Source organism: Solanum lycopersicum, chromosome 2, assembly GCF_036512215.1.
Source record: "Solanum lycopersicum chromosome 2, SLM_r2.1".
In the NCBI taxonomy this organism is placed as follows: Eukaryota; Viridiplantae; Streptophyta; class Magnoliopsida; order Solanales; family Solanaceae; genus Solanum; species Solanum lycopersicum.
Window position 1 is genome coordinate 60,555,928 of NC_090801.1, and position 21,558 is coordinate 60,577,485.

Sequence of the window (21,558 nt, forward strand, 5' to 3'; positions counted from 1 at the left end):
GTTGTTATTCACTGGTTCGAAATTTGGTGGCGATTTGGGGTTGTTCCAGCCGAGGTTCTGGCCGGGGTTTTGGTCGGAAGAGAGAAAAAATCGCAAAGGGGGTTTGGTGGTATGGTTGTGTTCTTGGAGAAAAGAATAGGCAGTGAAACGAGAAAAAAAGAGAAGAGGGGTGGGTCAACCAGTGTGGTATCATTGTGGTGGTGACTGGTTGGAGTTCCGGCAAAAGTTTGCCGGAGAAAGATAATAAACTACAGAAAAAATTTGAAAATTGAACCCCCAAATTCTAAAATTAATACCACAAAAAATCAAATGGACCAATTATTTCATATATAGGGACTTGAAAACTATGAATCAAGTTATGGCTTGAGGTTCGTGACCAAAAATTATCATTAATAGTAAAATATATGTGTGTGTAAATTGTATTCGAATTTAATGATTTTTTAGATTGCATAGACTATCAAAATGAATATTAATAATGTAACAGAAAAAAAATAAATATGAAAAAATATAATAAACGTAATCAATTACATATAAAAAAATGCAATTTAACAGAAATAATGATTTTATAAAAATAAACAAATATTTGAAGGTCTGATTGTGACAAAATAATTTAAATATAAGAATCAATAAAAATTCTAATACTTTGAGAAAGAGGATAATTATGAACAAATTTCATTAAAATGACAAAAATATGTATTTTGAACTATTAAAATAAAATATTCAAACAAATGAAGGTTTGAAGAAATAACATATAATAGATACTACTTAACTACATTCACAAAAGGGAAAAACTGTCCAACTCCTATCATCTTGGATCTAACTCACTTATGGACATCTCATTTTTTGATAAGCAAATTGATTTATTTTTGTCTGGTCGATTAGATTCTGATATTACTCTTGATTTGTATCCTTGAATAGGTGAAATATTTGGGCTAACATCAATTTGCATATAATATCCGGGCTTTGAAGGCACTGGAAGAGCCAGAGAGAGACTACTGAGCATGAGAACTACTGCAGCCATAGTTGGTCTATCAGCAACATTTTCCTGAACGCACAATAAGGCTATGTGGATGCATCTCGTTATGTCAGAAACCAGTCCCGAGCTTCCCCTCAACATGGGATCTACTAGATTTGATGTTGTTCCTTCGCGCCAATTCCTCCAAGCCTGTGACAGTTAAATTTAAGAATTTCAACACTAACACTGTAAAATAATTGACAAGCACCTGACCCTTACAAATTTGAAATTGAAACTTAAAGCTGATTAATCGGCTTGATTACTACTTACGTAGCTTAGGAGGTTGCCCACATATTCTCCATTTCTGAAACAAGTGTTTCTTTGGCCACCTAAAATTTCCAGGACTAAGACTCCAAAGCTAAAAACATCTGATTTGACTGACATTTTCCCCTGCATTGCATACTCTGGAGCCATATATCCACTGCAAAGCCAAAACAGCAATTACATAACATTTGGCAACTTAGATATGATTCAGTTGTTTAATTTTTTGTTCGGCGTATAGATTTTGTTTTTTCTTCAACAGACGTAAGGTAAAAAGGCTAAAAAAAACTCATTTCTGGGGTTTGGTAGTGCAAATAGTGGGATCAGCATAACTGAATAACCTGTCACAACAGGGAACTACTTGATGTTAAAAGCCAGAACTACATATTCCGTTATAAGACATTTTCTAATAGAATTAGGAGGTACAGTGGTGAAATGTTGTGCTGCAAATTGGGTATTTATGAACAATCTATCTAATGTGAGATATAAAACTTACTACGTCCCAGCAATATTGTTTGTGATTCCTTGAGATTCATCCATTGCAAATAACCTTGCCATGCCAAAGTCAGCGATTTTAGGATTCATTTCTGCATCTAGTAGAACATTACTAGCTTTGAGATCACGATGAATGATCCGAAGCCTAGAATCCTCATGAAGATAAAGGATCCCCCGAGCAACGCCTCCAATGATTTTGGATCTCCTTTCCCAATCCAGTTCCCTGCGTTTAACTGGATCTGTGTTCCCATTGGACAAATGTTAAACCTAGAGCACTTATAAAAGATTTAACTTCTATATTTGGACAGTATATATAGAAGAATTACACTATCAAGTAAAATAAATGTACAACAATACCTACCAAATAAAAAGTGGTCAAGGCTTGCATTGGGAACAAATTCATAGACGAGAAGTCTCTCTGTTCCATCAAAGCAAAATCCGAGTAACCTAACCAAATTCCTGTGTTCAAGCCTGGCCACCAATAAGACCTCGTTTTTGAATTCTAGATCTCCTTGGCTTGAATCTATTGACAATCTTTTCACTGCTACTTCTTGTCCATTTGGAAGCTTACCCTGAAACATAATATGAGAACAAGTTGAAAGGTTATGAATTATAACTAAGTAGTATTGTTCCTTCAACGAGGTTGTTATGCAACACGGTCCTCATTTGTATACACTGACAGTTTAAAGAGTCGTTACAACCTAAATAACTCTCACCTTGTACACAGGACCAAATCCACCTTGCCCCAACTTATTAGCATCTAAGAAGTTATCCGTTGCTGCACTAATTGCTGAAAAATCATATTGCAAAGATTCTGCAATACTATCATCTTCCATAGATAGACCTTCAACAACTAGATGCAATAGCAAAGAACAAATTAGTGAAAAATGGTCTTCTAAGTAAAATTCAATTTTCCTTGATCATTGCAGGTTAATAAACCACACTTACTCTCTCTTCTGGTCACCAACTTCCTCTTTCGCCTCCTCATCAAGATAACAGAAATACAACCAATAAGAATAACAATTGTGACAATGGGTACAAGAATAATGATGACAGTTTGTGCGGTTTTGTCATCCTTTCCTACAAAAATGCTTCAAATTAGTATAACAAGCACAACAGAGTATAGAACTAACGTTTATAGTCCACTATTAAGTTACTCATGCTAATTACTCTATAATCTGGACCTAAAGATGTTGAACTTGAACATGTCCCCGGCCTGAAGCCGAATACAAAACGAAGTGACTAACAAGATAATTCCACAAAGATTTCAAATACCTGCTGGTGGTGGTGGCAATAAGGCTGGCTCCGGAGGTGACAATAAGGGTGGCGGAGCTTCAGTCAATAATGATTCATTGAAGAATGAGTAAGGTTCATACCGAACAACGCAGCTGGGCATCAAATGATAGTTTCCTCTCTTTGCATAACATTCACAGTCAGGTAAACTTGAATAGACAGCACTTAAACAATCGTAGCAGCCTTGAGCTGATAAATCGGATGTGCACTGTACAAGTGCATGTATTTCCTGAAAATCAGGGGCATCGAAAACATTAGCAGCAAACTTGTGCTTTCCACCCGCTGAAGCTCGAGTTCGTAAGCTTGTCAATACAGGTGTCAGATACTGGTTGAAAAACAATTTGGGGTCCGAGAAATCCCTGTTGTAATAATAAGTATATCGGGGGTCGGTGGACATGGTGCCTATGAAGGACTCATTTGAATATCTTATGAGACACATATCATAAATGCCAAAGGCTGATTTCTTGGAAGGACATTTCTCTAAAATCAAGCGAGTAGCATTATTTATACAGCTGCGGCATGTTTGTAGTTCAACATCTGCTCTACATTGCGCGATGGCACTAACCCTGTTCTGATCTTGGCCTACGGTAGCATTATAGAAGCCATCACTGTCTATGTTACGTGAAAGAGAGGAGAGAAGTGTGTTAAGGTTTGTGTGGTATGTACCATTTAGAGGGTACTCTGTCACATTACCTTCACAGGGCGATTGAAAAGTGAAATTAGGTTGTGCTACGGTGACGTAGAATTGGAATATTAGAACGATCAGCCATTTCAAGAAACCCATATCTGTTTGCCCAGTATAATCTCAATTAGCGTATTTGAGACTCTATAAATACAAGTTATCACTCCAATTTTTCAAGTGTTCACAATCTCTTTATTTTTGTAAGATTGACTCAGTCGTCTATGATGTCAAGTGGAAAATTCAAAATATAAAAGGCAGAAAATTAAAGCATTGAAAATGATGGAAGTAAATAGGGCGATAGCTACTTTGAATTTCTTTAGGTTTGAATTTCCATGTACTCCAAATAAAATTTCGTGTCACCTAAGATGACATCAACTTTTGACTTGGTCTTTTTTTTTTTTTTAAATTTTGGAATTTACAACTCTAACTTACGGACAGGAGTGGATGCGAAGAAGCCAGCAAGAACAGGAAATTTTGGCTGTTACTTGTTCTTCTTTGAATTATATGATTCCAGAAAACAAAATTCAATTTATTTGTATCTATCTCTGTTTCCTTGTATTTTAAACTTCACCCCATGATTTTTCTTCTATTTTGACATGTACATATCTCAGAGAAAACATATTAACTTCTTAAAAGGGATTAAAATTAAATTGACAAAGCAATTAACAATGGAAGCTGCCAAGCAGCGCAAACAATGTCCACTTTCTTAATGTTAATACTCCCTCAGTCCCAGATTAACTGAATAGGAGGATAGGTTTACTGATTTATCCCTTAAGAACTTCTTTGTAACTTTACAACAAGTCTGAGCACTTTCAAAAATAATTAATTGCAAGGGTATTTATGGGAAAAACCAAATTAATATTTTCTTAATTTAGTAAGGTGATCAGCTAATATGATGAAATTATTTTTATTATAGTGAAATAGTACCATGTTACCATGTTCTTTTTTTATTAGGAGTTGCTAATGGTATACGTCTCTGTGAATATCCCCATATTAAATCCTTAATCATAAATAATCTGTCATTCTCAAACAAATGAAGGTTTGAAGAAATAAAATATAATATATAGTACTAAACTACATTCAGAAGAGGAAAAATCTCTCCAACTCTTATCATCTTGGATCTAACTCACTTATGGACATCTCATTTTTTGATAAGCAAATTGATTTACTTTTGTCTGGTCGATTAGATTCTGATATTACTCTTGATTTGTATCCTTGAATAGGTGAAATATTTGGGCTAACATCAATTTGCATATAATATCCGGGCTTAGAAGGCACTGAAAGAGCCAGAGAGAGACTACTGAGCATGAGAACTACTGCAGCCATAGTTGGTCTATCAGCAACATTTTCCTGAACGCACAATAAGGCTATGTGGATGTATCTCGTTATGTCAGAAACCAGTCCCGAGCTTCCCCTCAACATGGGATCTACTAAATTTGATGTTGTTCCTTCGCGCCAATTCCTCCAAGCCTGTGACAGTTAAATTTAAGAATTTCAACACTAACACTGTAAAATAATTGACAAGCACCTGACCCTTACAAATTTGAAATTGAAACTTAAAGCTGATTAATCGGCTTGATTACTACTTACGTAGCTTAGGAGGTTTCCCACATATTCTCCGTTTCTGATACTAGTGTTTCTTTGGCCACCTAAAATTTCCAGGACTAATACTCCAAAGCTAAAAACATCTGATTTGACTGACATTTTCCCCTGCATTGCATACTCTGGAGCCATATATCCACTGCAAAACAAGAATTACATAACATTCCACAAGTTAAAAATGATTCAATTGTTAAAGTTTTTTGTTACACATAGTTTGCATTCCTATAAACCGGACTTGCTAGGTCCTAGTTCAACAATCTTGAAGCATTATTTCAACAAATGATTTGCAGCATTTAGATCTGGGTAAATGGTTAAAAGTCCTTCCTAGTGATATGTGTTGAATGCCTTGAATCGGACCCGCTACAAACAGAATGGACGGGCCTGTTAGGGCGTAGCTTAGCACTATATATAGACGTTATGGGAAACCTTATTCTGTAATTCTGTTTTTGCCTCTCCATAATAAAACTGCTCCCTCTCTTCCCGTGGACGTAGCCAATTTATTGGTGAACCGCGTAAATCTGTTGTCTTGTTTTTGCGTTTATATTTTCTCGTATTATCTCAAATTCCGCACAACAAATTGGTATCAGAGCCTCTCGGTTAATCGGTGTTCTTGGAGAATTCGAGATGTCTGCTTTGAACGTGAAAATCGACAAATTCACAGGGAGGAACAGTTTCAGTTTATGGCAGATCAAGATGCGGGCCTTGTTGAAACAGCAAGGCTTCTGGGCGCCGTTGTCGAAAGACAAGAACGCCGTCGTTACTCCTGAGATGGCGATTCTGGAGGAAAAGGCGCACTCGACGATCATGCTGTGTCTCGCGGATAACGTCATCACGGAGGTCTCGGATGAAGAGACTGCTGCTGGTCTGTGGTTGAAGCTGGAGAGTTTGTACATGACAAAATCTCTAACCAACAAGCTGCTTCTGAAACAACGTCTATTCGGTTTATGAATGGCTGAAGGTACACAACTCAGGGAACACTTAGAGCAATTGAATACTTTGTTATTAGAATTGCGTAATATCGATGTGAAGATCGAGGATGAAGATGTTGCCCTGATTCTGTTAGTATCTCTCCCAATGTCGTTTGAGAATTTTGTTCAATCGTTCATTGTTGGGAAAGATACTGTGTCACTGGAAGAAGTCAGATCAGCCCTTCATAGCAAGGAATTACGGCATAAGGCTAACGGCACAAGTACGGACATACAGCCTTCCGGTCTGTTCACCAGTAGCGGAAAGGGAAGGAAAAACGGCGGAAAGAAAAATAAGCCGATGTCGAAGGGTGCAAAGCCGGATGATGTTTGTAATTACTGCAAGGAGAAGGGACATTGGAAATTTGATTGTCCGAAGAAGAAGAAGCAATCGGAAAAACAATCAGTGTCTGCTGCTGTTGCTGAAGAAGACACCAATTCTGAAGAAGATATTGCCCTAGTTGCGGATGAGCACACCCATCATTCAGATGTGTGGGTTCTTGATTCTGGGGCATCCTATCACATCTGTCCTAGGAGAGAGTGGTTCACGACTTATGAGCAGGTAGACGGAGGCAGCATCTCGATGGCCAACAGTTCTGTCTGCAAGGTGGTTGGGACAGGCTCGATCAAGATAAGGACACATGACGGTAGCTTCTGCACATTGAACGAGGTCAGGCACGTTCCATTGATGACGAAAAATCTGATATCTCTCAGTCTTTTGGACAGCAAGGGATTCAGCTGGTCGGGAAAAGATGGAGTCTTGCGGGTCTGGAAGGGTTCAAATTTGATTCTGAAAGGTGTCATGCGTGGTACTTTGTATTTTCTACAAGGTTCCACGGTTACAGGTTCAGCCCATGTTGCATCGTCAGAATTTCACCAGAAGGATATGACTAAGTTATGGCACATGAGACTTGGTCATATGGGTGAAAGAGGGATGCAAATTCTGTCAAAGGAGGATTTACTTGCTGATCATAAGGTTAAGAGCCTAGAGTTTTGTGAACATTGTGTTTTTGGAAAACTACATCGCAACAAGTTTCCAAAGGCCATTCATAGAACAAAAGGCACACTTGATTATATCCATTCTGATTGCTGGGGTCCATGCCGGGTTGAGTCTTTGGGAGGCTGCAGATTTTTTGTGTCCATTATTGATGACTACTCAAGGATGACTTGGGTGTACATGATGAAGCATAAAAGTGAAGCCTTCCAGAAGTTCAAGGAGTGGAAAATTTTGATGGAAAATCAAACAGGGAAGAAGATCAAGAGGTTGCGAACTGATAATGGGCTGGAATTCTGTTGGTCTGAATTTGATCAATTCTGTAAGGATGAAGGGATTGCTCGACATCGCACAGTCAGAAATACACCACAGCAGAACGGTGTAGCTGAGCGGATGAATCAAACACTTCTGGAGAGAGCAAGGTGCATGCTCTCTAATGCTGGGCTAGATAGAAGATTCTGGGCAGAAGCGGTTAGTACAGCTTGCTACTTGATTAACTGCGGACCACATACAGGCATACAGTGCAAGACACCTATGGAGATGTGGTCTGGAAAAGCTGCTGATTATTCAAATCTGAAAGCTTTTGGTTGTACGGCTTACTATCACGTCAGTGAAGGTAAGTTAGAACCAAGAGCTAAAAAGGGAGTATTTGTGGGCTACGGAGATGGAGTGAAAGGTTTCAGAATCTGGTCTCCAGCAGAAAAGAGGGTTATTATGAGCAGGAACGTTGTCTTTGATGAAAGTCCTCTGCTTAGAACCATTGTGAAGCCTACAACTATGTCAGAAACTGGGAGTCTTGACAAACAGGTGGAGTTTCAAGTCATTCAGAACGAGAGCGATTTAAAGGAACCTGAAGAGGAGGATCAAGAGCCACAGACTGAAACTGATATTCCAGAATCTATGCCATCAGATATCCATCAGAGTATAGCTCAAGATCGGCCAAGGAGGGTTGGAGTTCGGCCACCTACGAGGTATGGTTTTGAGGACATGGTGGGTTATGCACTGCAGGTTGCTGAAGAGGTAGATACATCTGAGCCGTCTACTTACAAAGAAGCCATTTTAAGTTCTGATTCTGAAAAATGGTTTGCCGCTATGGGAGATGAGATGGAGTCCCTACACAAGAATCAGACATGGGATCTGGTCATACAGCCTTCGGGGAGAAAGATTATTACTTGCAAATGGGTTTTCAAGAAGAAGGAAGGGATATCACCAGCAGAAGGAGTCAAGTATAAAGCCAGGGTTGTTGCCAGAGGTTTCAACCAAAGAGAGGGAGTGGACTACAATGAGATCTTCTCACCAGTGGTCAGACAAAGCCGGTTCCACAGAGCAAGTTTCAACACTGTTTGGACTTGCTCAACATCAGAAGCTGTTAATTGCCCTGCGGGGCAACTCTGAGGAAGAGGGGGAGGCCTGGCACTATCATAGTGCGTCTGAAGAATCTGTTCGGAGAATTCAAGTCAAGGTGGAGATTTGTTGAATGTCTTGAATCGGACCCGCTACAAACAGAATGGACGGTATACAATGTTGTTGTATTGGGCCCTTAATTTTCTGTTGATTCTGTATGTTGGGCCCAAGCCTGTTAGGGCGTAGCTTAGCACTATATATAGACGCTATGGGAAACCTTATTCTGTAATTCTGTTTTTGCCTCTCCATAATAAAACTGCTCCCTCTCTTCCCGTGGACGTAGCCAATTTATTGGTGAACCACGTAAATCTGTTGTCTTGTTTTTGCGTTTATATTTTCTCGTATTATCTCAAATTCCGCACAACAATATGAAAAAGGAGTAACAGTCTATCTAATACTATGAGATGCAAAACTTACTAGGTCCCGACAATTCTACTTGTGTTGCCTTGAGTTTCATCCAATGTAAATAGCCTTGCCATACCAAAGTCTGCAATTTTAGGATTCATTTCTTCGTCAAGTAGAACATTACTTGCTTTGAGATCACGATGAATGATGCGAAGTCTAGAATCCTCATGAAGATAGAGAATTCCCTTGGCAACCCCTCCTATTATTTTGGATCGCCTTTCCCAATCTAATTGCCTACGTTTAACTGGATCTGGGAACAAGATGAAAAATATAATTATGGATTGAGCTTCTATACACGGATAATATAGCAGAATTTTGCAACATCAAGTCACTATTACTATAGGGAACTACCTGTAACAAATGGAATTAGTTCTCCAGAAAATAAGGCAGATAGCTAGATGACAGTCAACATAATAAATTATACTGACAAAACATTAAGCAATACATACCAAATAAAAATTGGTCAAGGCTTGCATTGGGAACAAATTCATAGATAAGAAGTCTCTCTGTTCCATCGATGCAAAATCCCAGTAACCTAACCAAATTCCTGTGTTGAAGTTTAGCAACCAGCATGACTTCATTTTTGAATTCCAGATCACCTTGGCCAGAATCTGCTGACAATCTTTTCACTGCTACTTCTTGACCATTTGAAAGCTTACCCTGAAGAATACAAGCGCAAATTGAAACATATAAGAGTCAGCCATATGAAGTCACAGTGTCCTTTTATGCATCAAGTAGGCTAAATCAGCAATCACCTTGTACACAGGACCAAATCCGCCCTGTCCCAACTTATTATCGCTTGAGAAGTTATCTGTAGCTGATCTTATTGTTGAAAAATCATATTGAAGGTATTCTGCTGTGAAAATATCATCCTCGTGTATACCTTCATCAAAGTAGTAGTAAAACATACGACAAAATTTCAGTGAAATACGGTCTTAACTGTTCAACTTTCCTTAATTATTGCCTGTTAATAACCTATGCCTTACTCTGAATATTTTTCACTAGCTTCCTCCTTCGCCTCCTCCTCATGATGAGAGAAATACAAACAAGAAGAATAACAACTGTAACAGTTGACACAACGATAATGATGACGGTTCGAGTAATTGTTTTATCTGCAGGAACTCTTCAAGTTAGTATTGGCTAGGCTATACTTTGTTTCAGTTTACGTGACCCTATTTCCTTTTTGTTGTGCCTGTCTTCCTAAAATAATGATCACTTTGTAAATTTGGAAACAATTTAATTAAGCTTCTCATTTTATGCTTAATAACAAGATTATATAACCACTTAAATGTTGGGATATATTTTAATATGTTCAATTTTAAAGTCTTGTTATCACATAAATGTTACAATAGTTTTTGAATCTCAAAATTTCGCAAGTGTCTATTTCTTCCTTAAAAATATTCATTTCCTGTAAAAGGCTAAAAGCATGACTTAGCAATTTAAGAGTTTAATTATCTAATAATTCCATAAAGATTTGACATACCTGGTGGTGGAGGTGGGGGTGGCAGTGGTGATGGAAGTGGCGGTGGCGGGGCTTCTGTCAGTGGCTGGTCGAAAAAGGGGCTAGTTTCATACTGAACTTTGCAGCTGGGCATTCTATATCTGAGACCAATCCTACCATAACATGCACATGAGTTAGGTAAAGTTTGATAGCCAGCGTTAAACAATTGATGCAACTTTGAGCTGATAAATCCGCAGTGCACTGTACAAGTACATATATAGTCTCAGAACCAGAGCGCCAAGTACTATTAGTAGCATACTTCCGCTTACCGCCCCGTGAAGCTTGACTCGTAAACTTTCTAGCATGGTTGTTACATCTTTCATAAAATCATCGGGATTCGAGGCATTTACCCCGCTATATAAAGTGTCTTGCGGGCTTATTGAGACGGTGCCTATGATGGGCTCATTTGAATATCGTAGCTGACAACTTTCATAATAACCAAATGCCGATTTCTTGTAAGGACATACCTCTAGAATCTTACGAGTCACGTTACTTATACAATCACGGCATGCCTGTAATTGTACATCCCCTCTACATTGCGCGATGACACTAATCGTGTCGGAGTTTAGGGCTATGGAAGTATTATAGAATTCAAAACTATCCATATTTCGTGAAACAGAGGAGAGGGTTGTGTTAAGGTTAGTGTCATATGAAGTATTTGGAGAGAACTCAGTATCTGCACATACATGAAATTCGAAATCAGGCTGTGCTATGCTGAGATGAAATATGTAATAAAATTGGAACATTACAAGGACCAGCCAACTCATAGCTCTTTTCACCATCTAATGTGTCAAGAGACAAGTGTATAAATAGAATTTCACGCCCAATTTTATTTATTTCAAAAAAATTGACTACGGACTTTTTCATCACTCAAAAGGATGTTTTTCGAGTGGAGAAATAAGGTTAAGCAGAAAATGAGAGTATAAATTAGTGGTGGCTTTCTATGCCTTGAAAATTATTTCAATTGGAACATTAAAATGATGAGTCATTTTAAGAAACTCATAGTTGTGTTCCCCATCCTCTAAGCAAAACTGAACTCGTCAAGCACATGTTTATAAACATAATGGTTACAAAGTCAAAAAGACACAAAAAATTTCATGCTCAATTTTATTATTTTTCTGATCATCTTTGATTGTCCATTATATTATTTTGAAATTTTTAATAATATTTGTCCAGATTATAAAATGAATGAGTAATTTATAATTTTGAATCTATTTTATCTTTTCTATTAAATACTATTTATTTTTCAATATTTAATGAGGATAATTTGATAAAATTACTCTTTTTATCACTTGTTGCTTCTTAAATAAACATCGAGGGAGTACAAGGATTGACTTGGTCACTGAAAAATGAAAATATTGGAAGGTGTTTCCTATGCGTTGATACTTCCAAAGTAATTGACAAGTCAGAAAAAATTAATAGATCAGAAGAACCAGTTTTTGTGAAGGTTCTTTAATTATATCTTTTTTTAATCTCTACGCTCTCAGTTCTATATTAGTTGATCACTTTCTATTTTGCATAGTTCTTAAAAATCATGAATAAAAAGCTGATTTTATTAATTTACCTCCTAAAAAATTTCTTGGGTAAAAATAAATATGAACATGTAAAAAAATAAATAAATTGCAATAGTAATAAAAATAATAATTAATTAAGTGGTTTCTTAAATTAATAAGATAATCAACTAAGTAATATAGGGCATCTATATTTAATAATATGATTAATTAACATGGACGCGGGGGAGTATGTCTATATCTATATATAATGTCAATGCCGCGATTAATCTTCATTTTCAATAAAAAAAAAAACCTATATATAATTAGAGAAAATAAAAATGACACATATCAACACCATAATTAATCTTCAATTTCAATTATATATAAAAGGAGAGATAAAAATATAGACTATTAGTCTTGGTGATTTTAGACAGCTATAGATGCTTTAAGTTTTCAGATTAGAAGAACAAATCAAGGTAATTCCAATACTAGTTGAACTTATTTAACTAGTGTAATAACACAACTAGTACATACCTATCAGAATGAATATCCATATTTACTCATTTAAAAGTGGATAGCTAAATAGGAAAAAAATGTTCATTCATTAAAAGAAAGAAAAGTGATTAGGAATCGGTGGTAAAAGAAGCTTTTTTATTTTTATAAAAAAATTCTTATTATTTTTACATTTTCTTTTGGGATTGGGAGGCTGGTAATTTTTTAGAAAAAGTTTTTATACAAAATTTTAAAAAAATTATATTATTTTTTGGAATGGGGCGGGGAGCGGGGTATTTAGGGGGGTTGGGTGAAAAAAACATTTTTTAACAAGAAAACAAACAAAAATTTTTGGATAAGGGTATGGGGATGGTAAGGAGGGTGGAGTGATAAAAAAAATTAAAAAGATTTATGATTTTAAAACTTTTAACAAGATTTCTACACTAATATGGGTATCCATATTATTTATTGGATAATTCATTTTTTTATTTAAAATGTGAATTGAGTTGTATTGGAAATTAGTTAACTTAGTTGGTTATATTCATTTAGTTAGTTTGTAAAGTTAGTTACATGATAAATATGAAGGGGATTGGTAAAGAGAGGAATGGTCTATACTACCTACTCAGCCAAATTCCAAAAAGAGATGCACATGATGAACAAAATACATTGATAAGCAGTATGGTTTTTAATTCAGAAGGCTTCAAGTGGCATAATAGGCTGGGACATCCCTCCATGAAGGTGTTGAAAAGTTTGTCTTTGATTAAAAAAGGTGAAGATATAAATGAAGATAACCAACTAAGTTAACTAATTTCCAATAAGTCGAGTGTTTTATTCATTTTTATGTAGATCATTTTTAAATATTCATATTTAGCTCGTTTGCTACTCCTGTACATATAAACAAGTTGCCTTTTATGCGGAGCACATAAACCATTAATAAATCAATCTCAATTCAAAACTAATTAGAGTTTGGAACAAATAACAAAAGTAGGGGTATTATTATGTGTAAGGATATTAACGAGGGTGTAACTCAGTTATGGATGCCTCATTACGTGATGAAGAAATAGATTTAGTTTTGGCTAGTTCTCTAGGTTCTAATGATTTTGAATTGTACTCTTTAATGAGTGAAATCTCTGGGCTAATATCATTGTGTGCAGGCCCTGAAGGCACGGGTAGACTCAGAGAGAGGCTACTGAGCATGAGAACTACTGCAGCCATAGTTGGTCTATCGCCAATATTTTCTTGAACGCACAATAAGGCAATGTGGACGTATCTCTTGATGTCACGGACCAGTCCTGAACTTCCCCTAAACATGGGGTCAATCAAATTTGCAGCTGTTCCTTCTTGCCAATTCGTCCATGCCTGCAATATTATAATTCGGAGTTTAAACTCGATACATCGACAATGTAAAAGAATTCGATGGTCCCAACTATTGAAATGTAGTTGATCAATTACTTACATAGCTTAAAAGGTCTTCCACAGATTCTCCATTTCTGAAACAAGTGTTCTTATGTCCACTTAAAATTTCTAGGACTAGTACTCCAAAGCTAAAAACATCGGACTTGACTGAAAATTGTCCATGCATTGCATACTCTGGTGCCATATATCCACTGCAAAACAAGAATTACATAACATTCCACAACTTAGAAATGATTCAGTTGTTAAAGTTTTTTGTTGTTACACATAGTTTGCATTCCTATTAACCGGACTTACTATGTCCTAGTTCAACAATATTGAAGCATTATTTCAACGAATGATTTGCAGCATTTAAATCTGGGTAAATGGTTAAAAGTCCTTCCCAGTGATATAAAAAAGGAGTAACAGTCTATCTAATACTAAGAGATGCAAAACTTACTAGGTCCCGACAATTCTACTTGTGTTGCCTTGAGTTTCATCCAATGTAAATAGCCTTGCCATACCAAAGTCTGCAATTTTAGGATTCATTTCTTCGTCAAGTAGAACATTACTTGCTTTGAGATCACGATGAATGATGCGAAGTCTAGAATCCTCATGAAGATAAAGAATTCCCTTGGCAACCCCTCCTATTATTTTGGATCGTCTTTCCCAATCTAATTGCCTACGTTTAACTGGATCTGGGAACAAAATGAAAAATATAATTATGAATTGAGCTTCTATACACGGACAATATAGCAGAATTTTGCAACATCAAGTCACTATTACTATAGGGAACTACCTGTAACAAGTGGAATTAGTTCTCCAGAAAATAAGGCAGATAGCTAGACGACAGTCAACATAATAAATTATACTGACAAAACATTAAGCAATACATACCAAATAAAAATTGGTCAAGGCTTGCATTGGGAACAAATTCATAGATGAGAAGTCTCTCTGTTCCATCGAAGCAAAATCCCAGTAACCTAACCAAATTCCTGTGTTGAAGTTTAGCAACCAGCATGACTTCATTTTTGAATTCCAGATCACCTTGGCCAGAATCTGCTGACAATCTTTTCACTGCTACTTCTTGACCATTTGAAAGCTTACCCTGAAGAACACAAGCGCAAATTGAAACATATAAGAGTCGGCTATATGAAGTCACAGTGTCCTTTTATGCATCAAATAGGCTAATCAGCAATCACCTTGTACACAGGACCAAATCCGCCCTGTCCCAACTTATTATCGCTTGAGAAGTTATCTGTAGCTGCTCTAATTGTTGAAAAATCATATTGAAAGGATTCTGCAGTGCTAATATCATCACCGTGTATACCTTCATCAAAGTAGTAGTAAAAACATACAACAAAATTTCAGTGAGACATGGTCTTAACAGTTCAACTTTCCTTAATCATTGCTGTTATTAATCGACGGCTTACTCTGAATATCATTCACTAGCTTCCTTCTTCGCCTCCTCATCAAGATGAAAGAAGTACAGACAATAAGAAAAACACCTATAACAGTTGGCACAACGATAATGATGACCGTTCGAGTTGTTTTATCATCTTTTCCTGCAGGAACTTTTCAAGTTAGTATGTGTTAGGCTATACTTTGTTTTAGTTTATGTGACCCTATATCCTTTTTGTTGTGTCTGTTCCTAAAATAATGATCACTTAGCTTCATAGATTTGGAAACAATTTAGTTAAACTTCTCATTTTGTCCTTAATAACAAGATGTAGTAATATCACCAACTTTATAAGTCTTGTAATTATCCGTGAAAAGCATTTTCCTTGGAGCCAAACACACCTTTAGTTAAGAGTTGATGTTGCTAACAATCCATAAATATTTCAGTTACCTGATAGTGGCGGTGGCAGCGGTGATGGGGGTGATAAGGGTGGTGGAGCTTGGGTTGGTCGCTGGTCGAAAAAGGAGTAAATTTCATACCGAAAATTGCAGCTGGGCATCATAAAGTTGAGACCCTGCTTCCTATAACAGGAGCAGCTAGGTAAACTTCTAAAGCCACTGTCTAAACAATTGAAAGCAATCTTGAGCTGTTAAATCCGCAGTGCACTGGACAAGTGCATATATAGTCTGAAAATCAGGGCCCTGAGTACTATTAGTAGCATACTTCTGCATACCGCCCTGTGAAGCTTCACTTCGTAAGTTTTCTAGCATGGTTCTTAGATCTTGCATAAACTCATCCGGACTCGAGGCATTTGCTATGTTAAATAAGATTCTTTCTGGTTGAGTTGCAAGGTTGCCTATAATGGACTCATTTGAATATCGTAGCATACAGTGATCATAATAACCTAAGGCCCATCTCTTGTAAGGACATACCTCTAGAATCTTACGAGTTGCATTACTTATACAATCACGACATGCCTGTAATTGTACATCCCCTCTACATTGGGCGATGACACTAACAGTGTCGGAGTTTAGGCCCATGGAAGAATTATAGAATCCAAAACTATCCATATTTCGCGAAACAGAGGAGAGGATTGTGTTAAGGTTAGTGTCATATGCACTATTTGGGGAGAACTCAGTAATATTAGAATCTGTACTACATACAGAAGAAGTGAAATTCGAAAAGATAATAAAATTGGAACAGTAAAATGACCCGCCATTTCAACAAACTCATAGCTGTGTTCCCCATCATCTACGCAACACTAAACGTATTTAAATAGAATGGCAAGGCTAGCTGTACATCCAAAATTTCCCTGATCAATTTTATTTATTTCAAAAGATTGACTAAAGACTTTTTGGTTTACGAAAAAAATACAACACTGAAAAGGATGGGAGTGGGAGGATTTTAAAAAAACGCGTTTTTGTCAAACTTGTTTATTCCTCAGTTCCACCAAAAAGTCATCCCATCAAACTTATTTTACTCTATGATTAGGTACTCTATTATTTTAGGAATAAATTTAGAGACTTCTCAATTCTATCCTTTCCTAAAACTAATCTTGAAATTACTCTTTTCTCCCTAATTTTTTTTTTCACATTTTCATTTTTAGTTGTCCCTAATTATTATTTCATTTTAATAAATCAAGAAAGGCCAAAAAAAAGTTTTACCTCCTATTATACTGTCAATTAATTCCTTTAAAAAGGGAAGAACTCTTTTCTAAAATTTAAGTTTTTAATTCATCAATTTATAAATAATAATGTAAAATGATAAACTCATTGTGTCAATCATTAGGGACAGAGAGTGTAATAAATAATTATGTTAAGACTAATTTAATCCTTTTTAACAGTATATTATTTTGATTAATTAATTTTATGGAAACTGTTTTAACAAAAAAATAATAATAATAACAACAAAAAGAAGCCATGAAACAGGACACATCAATCTCGTTTAGATAATTACTGAGGAAGGGAAATCATCAAAATATATGTCGTGATTCAATGAATTTAAACTTAATTGAATGATAAAATATTGGGAAAATTATGCGATTATACAAAACTTATACTACTAAATTATTCATCATAGCTATAGTTTGTTATAATTTTCATTCGCGATTGACATTATACATTAATTACGCTGATTGAATTCGAGTTTGTATATGTATAATTCGTTAGAATATACAAATAATTATCTAACCAATATAAATGTACAAGTTATCTCTCTCCCAGTCTCTGCCCTCTTCGCTCGCCTCTCTCCTCCCTCTCTTAATCTCACGTACCATGTATATAAGGGAAAAGGATAAAAAATATCTCTTTAACTTTAGTTCATTAGTTAATTATGTCTTTGCTCTTAAAATAAAATTATTTTTACCCCTGCCTTTACTAATTTCATCATTTATACCCAAATTGACTCAAATTAATCCAAAATTTAAAAAACGACCCGTTCTCCATTTTAAACCCATATCTCGACCCGTCTAAAAACCTCAAATAATAATGATTTTGGGGGCAATCAAAGTTCTGGTTCAACAAAATTGAGTTAACTATTCATGAAGAAATAACAGTTAGCTTACTAGGTTCCCACAATTCTGCTTGTGTTGCCATGAGTTTCAGTCGACTTAAATAACCTCGCCATGCCAAAGTCGGAAATTTTAGGATACATTTTCTCATAACATTACTAGCTTTAAGATTACGATGAATGATTCGAAGTCTAGAATCCTCATGAAGGTAAATAATTTGCCTAGCACCGCCTGTTATGATTGTGGATCGTCATTCTCAATCCAATTGCCCATGTTTAACTGAATCTGCGGACAAGATAATGAATATAACTTACGAGTTGGACTTGTTTACGCTGATCATATAGAAGAATTTTTACAGTAAAATCATTACAAGATAATCACAAGGCAGACAACCACCAGAGTTAAGTTTGTGGGCTCAAGTTTGATTGTGTGTTCTTTCTTTTAGTTATTGTTGTTTTCATTAGTTGGTGTCTTATAACACAGACAAAATAAGTGTTGTGTTAATTGACTGTTTTTAGTGTATATAAGTTAGAAGATTGATAGTTTATTGATGCTCAAGCACATACTTGTAATAAAAAGCTAAGCAGTACATATCAAATAAAAAGTGGTCAAGACTTGCATTGGGAACAAATTCACAGACAAGAAGTCTCTCTGTTCTATCTAGACAAAGTCCCAGCAAATGGACCAAATTCCTGTGTTGAAGTTTGGCAACCAACAAAACCTCGTTTTGAATTCTAGATCACCTTGTCCTGAATCTGCTGACAATCTTTTCACTGCTGTTTGTTTTCCATTTTGAAGCTTACCCTGAAACATAATATTGAAAATATTATGAATTATAACCAGTATTCTTGTTTCAACTAGGGATGGAAAGAATATTTGTACAATAGAAGTTAAACTCATGCATCGATATGTAAGCTTAATCACCCTGTACACGGGACCGAATCCACCTTGTCCCAGTACATTAGCATCTGAGAAGTTATCGTGTCGCTGCTCTAATCGTGGAAAAATCATATTGTAAGGATTCTGTAGTGCTAATATCATCCCCATGTATACCTTCACAAACATAGTACAACAAATTAGTTAGGATTAACATGGTCCTAAAATCTTAACTAATTGTTTGTTATAGTTTATGCTTACTCTGAATTTCGCCCACCAGCTTCTTCTTTAATTTCGCCTACTCATCATGACGACAGAAATACAAGCAATAACAATAATAATTGTGAAAATTGGCCCAACGATAATGATGACTGTTCGAACTGTTTTATCATCACCCCCTTCCTCTACAAAAACGCTTCAAGTTAGTACAATATCAGTTTTTCACGTGAAAATAAGTTACTATTATCTTCCCTTTTCCTTCTCTTGCACTTGCCTTTATTTCAGAAACTATATTTATTAAACATCACAAACATAAGATGAACAGAAGGAATGATAAAAATGTATTCACCTTCAGGTGGCGGAGCTACTGACACTACATCCAACCTGAAAAAACGGGAAGTTCCATAACGGAAGTTGCACCTAGCACCTATGATTCTTCCACCCTTCTTTCCCATGCAGGGACAATTAATCATATCTTCATAAGCTTTCGTTAAGCAATCGAAGCAATTCTGAGGAGGTAAGTCAGGAGTGCACTGCACAAGTGCAAATATATTCTGAAAATCAGGACCTGTCGCATTACCACTAGCATATTTTCTACGGGGATCACCATGTGCAGCAACCACTCTTAATCTAACTAATAATTTTCCTAGCTCCTTGTTAAATTCACCGGGTTTTGAGGCATTCTGAATTTCGTTTAAGTAAAAGAGTTTAGAAAATGTTGTAGCGTCTGTAATGGATTCATTCGAGTACACTAACATACATTTATCATAACCACCAGCAGCTTCTTTTTGGTTAGGACATACTTGTACTAGCTTTTGAGAAACATTATAGACACAATCGCGACATTCTTGTAGCTCCACATCTCCTCTACATAGCACAATAACACTGGCTCTGTCGATGTTTTGGCCAATGGAAGCCTTGTAAAAACCATAGTTATCGATTTTTGAGGGAAGGGAAGTGAGGAGTGTGTTTAGATTGTTCTTGTAGGTACTATTCTCAGTATAGTTACCATTCTCACCGCATGAACCGTAGCGTAAATCAGGCAGCTGCGCTACGATATTGAGAACGCGTATATGCAAAAACAGAATGATCAATAGCCGCTTTTGAATAGTTATGGCCATATATGGTTGTTTGAATTGCTTGATATTTTGAACAAATATAATTGATAGAATTATATTTTGGCTACAAGTTGTAGACTAACTACTAGTATAAAGTAATTTGTTCACAAGATCCCCTTAGAATTGCAAGAGATTGAGAAAACGTAACCCTCTTTATATTATTGGATTGGATTCAAAAATATTCTTTTAAAAAAACAAAAACTTGTACAACTCTTCGTCTTAAACATTGACATGAAATTATTTGATTATAGAAGTATGCCACTAATAATTTAAAAAATGTGAATAATTCTAAATATAAGAATTATACATAAATAAGAAAGCAATGGCAGATAGAAAATGTCAGACAAGAAGACTCCATCTGTCCGTGCCGTACGCATGGGTTTCTACATTTAGAAAAGAAAGAATTGATAAACAAGTTGGAGGGATAATGAATAATTTTTTGAACTTTTGAGTTTTATTTAGTAGGTTGTTTGAATAATCTGACTCAAAGCCTGTTTGGATTGATTTTAAAAAATAATTTAAAATCAAATTAAAATAAATATTAAGTTAAAAAATAAAAAAAATAAGGGAGATTGATTTTTAACTTATTTTAAATTATTTTTAACTTAATTTAACTAAATTGAATTTTAAAAATAAGTTTGATCAACTTTTAAATCAATCCAAACATCCTCTCAGACTTGTTTCAAAGTGATTTCATGTCTAGCTTGACTTTGTTTTTTTATTAGTAGGAAACCTGTTGGCTGGGGGTTCGAATCTCACTCTTGAAATGTTGTAATTTCTGGCAATGACTCTTGCAAAAGAAGTTTAAAGAAATGCTCAACTTCATTGCAATTGATCATCTATATTATATGTAGTTATGACTTAAGTACTAGTATTTTATTTTTTTCTTCTGATTATACACAGGTAATTATTTGTGAACATTTTCAAGCAAACAATGTAAGATGACACCCTTTGTCATAGGGTGCATCCACTCCTGAAGATGGTTAGTCCGAATCAATAAGGAAGAAAGAAAGAAAAATGAAAGGTCCTTAAAAAAGTAAAACAAAAAAATAAGAAATGTCAACTTTTGACTTGGTCTACATCTCAGAAGATGACACATTGAATGCTCAAAGTCGACAAGTCTAATTTATGTTGGTGATGGGACAGGAGAGTATAAGAACAAGCTACCGAGCTACTCCCTCCGTCTCACGTCTCATTTTATGTGATAATATTTGATTTGACAATGATTTTCTCTCCCCTCATAAATATATTAGAAAATTAAGTGGGATCAATAAAAAAAAAATAAAATTATACCTTTAAATACTTATCATATAAAAAAATGTGACATTCTTTTTTAAATTGACCAAAAAAAATGGTGCCGCATAAAATGGACAGAGAAAAAGTATATGATTTTAGTAAACTAAAAGTTATTTGGCTCTTCAAATAGTATAAAGTGGTATGGAA

At 35.7% G+C, this 21,558-nt stretch overlaps 3 protein-coding genes and 2 pseudogenes across 5 annotated transcripts; all 5 read right to left on the minus strand.

Annotated features, from left to right (window-relative positions):
• Positions 1–656: 656 nt before the first annotated feature.
• LOC101259911 (putative cysteine-rich receptor-like protein kinase 20) lies at positions 657–3,971 on the minus strand. Of its 3 annotated transcripts, none has more exons than XM_010318317.4 (7): positions 3,047–3,971; positions 2,720–2,851; positions 2,488–2,624; positions 2,133–2,343; positions 1,773–2,010; positions 1,286–1,436; positions 657–1,165 (listed from the first exon to the last, which is right to left on the minus strand). In XM_010318317.4, exons 1-7 carry the CDS (start codon positions 3,846–3,848, stop codon positions 806–808), a joined length of 2,031 nt encoding a protein of 676 aa, XP_010316619.1. In that variant the 5' UTR covers positions 3,849–3,971; the 3' UTR covers positions 657–805. The 3 variants fall into 3 exon arrangements, with proteins under 3 accessions (XP_010316619.1, XP_010316620.1, XP_025885208.1); XM_010318318.4 differs by having other exon boundaries at positions 2,488–2,615; positions 3,047–3,967; XM_026029423.2 differs by having other exon boundaries at positions 2,720–2,846; positions 3,047–3,865.
• A 768-nt stretch (positions 3,972–4,739) lies between these two features.
• On the minus strand, positions 4,740–11,499 carry LOC104646026 (cysteine-rich receptor-like protein kinase 10; annotated as a pseudogene).
• A 2,033-nt stretch (positions 11,500–13,532) lies between these two features.
• On the minus strand, positions 13,533–16,861 carry LOC101264690 (cysteine-rich receptor-like protein kinase 10). The gene is made up of 7 exons (XM_026029424.2): positions 15,844–16,861; positions 15,428–15,559; positions 15,197–15,324; positions 14,892–15,102; positions 14,455–14,692; positions 14,059–14,209; positions 13,533–13,961 (listed from the first exon to the last, which is right to left on the minus strand). Exons 1-7 carry the CDS (start codon positions 15,953–15,955, stop codon positions 13,614–13,616), a joined length of 1,320 nt encoding a protein of 439 aa, XP_025885209.1. The 5' UTR covers positions 15,956–16,861; the 3' UTR covers positions 13,533–13,613.
• Positions 15,898–16,613, minus strand: LOC138342184 (cysteine-rich receptor-like protein kinase 26; the record flags this gene model as incomplete). The annotated part of the gene is made up of 1 exon (XM_069294393.1): positions 15,898–16,613. A coding segment is annotated over one exon (612 nt), but the record flags the coding sequence as incomplete, so codon positions are not given.
• A 1,584-nt stretch (positions 16,862–18,445) lies between the features above and the next one.
• On the minus strand, positions 18,446–20,264 carry LOC101259607 (cysteine-rich receptor-like protein kinase 29; annotated as a pseudogene).
• Between the last annotated feature and the right edge of the window lie 1,294 nt (positions 20,265–21,558).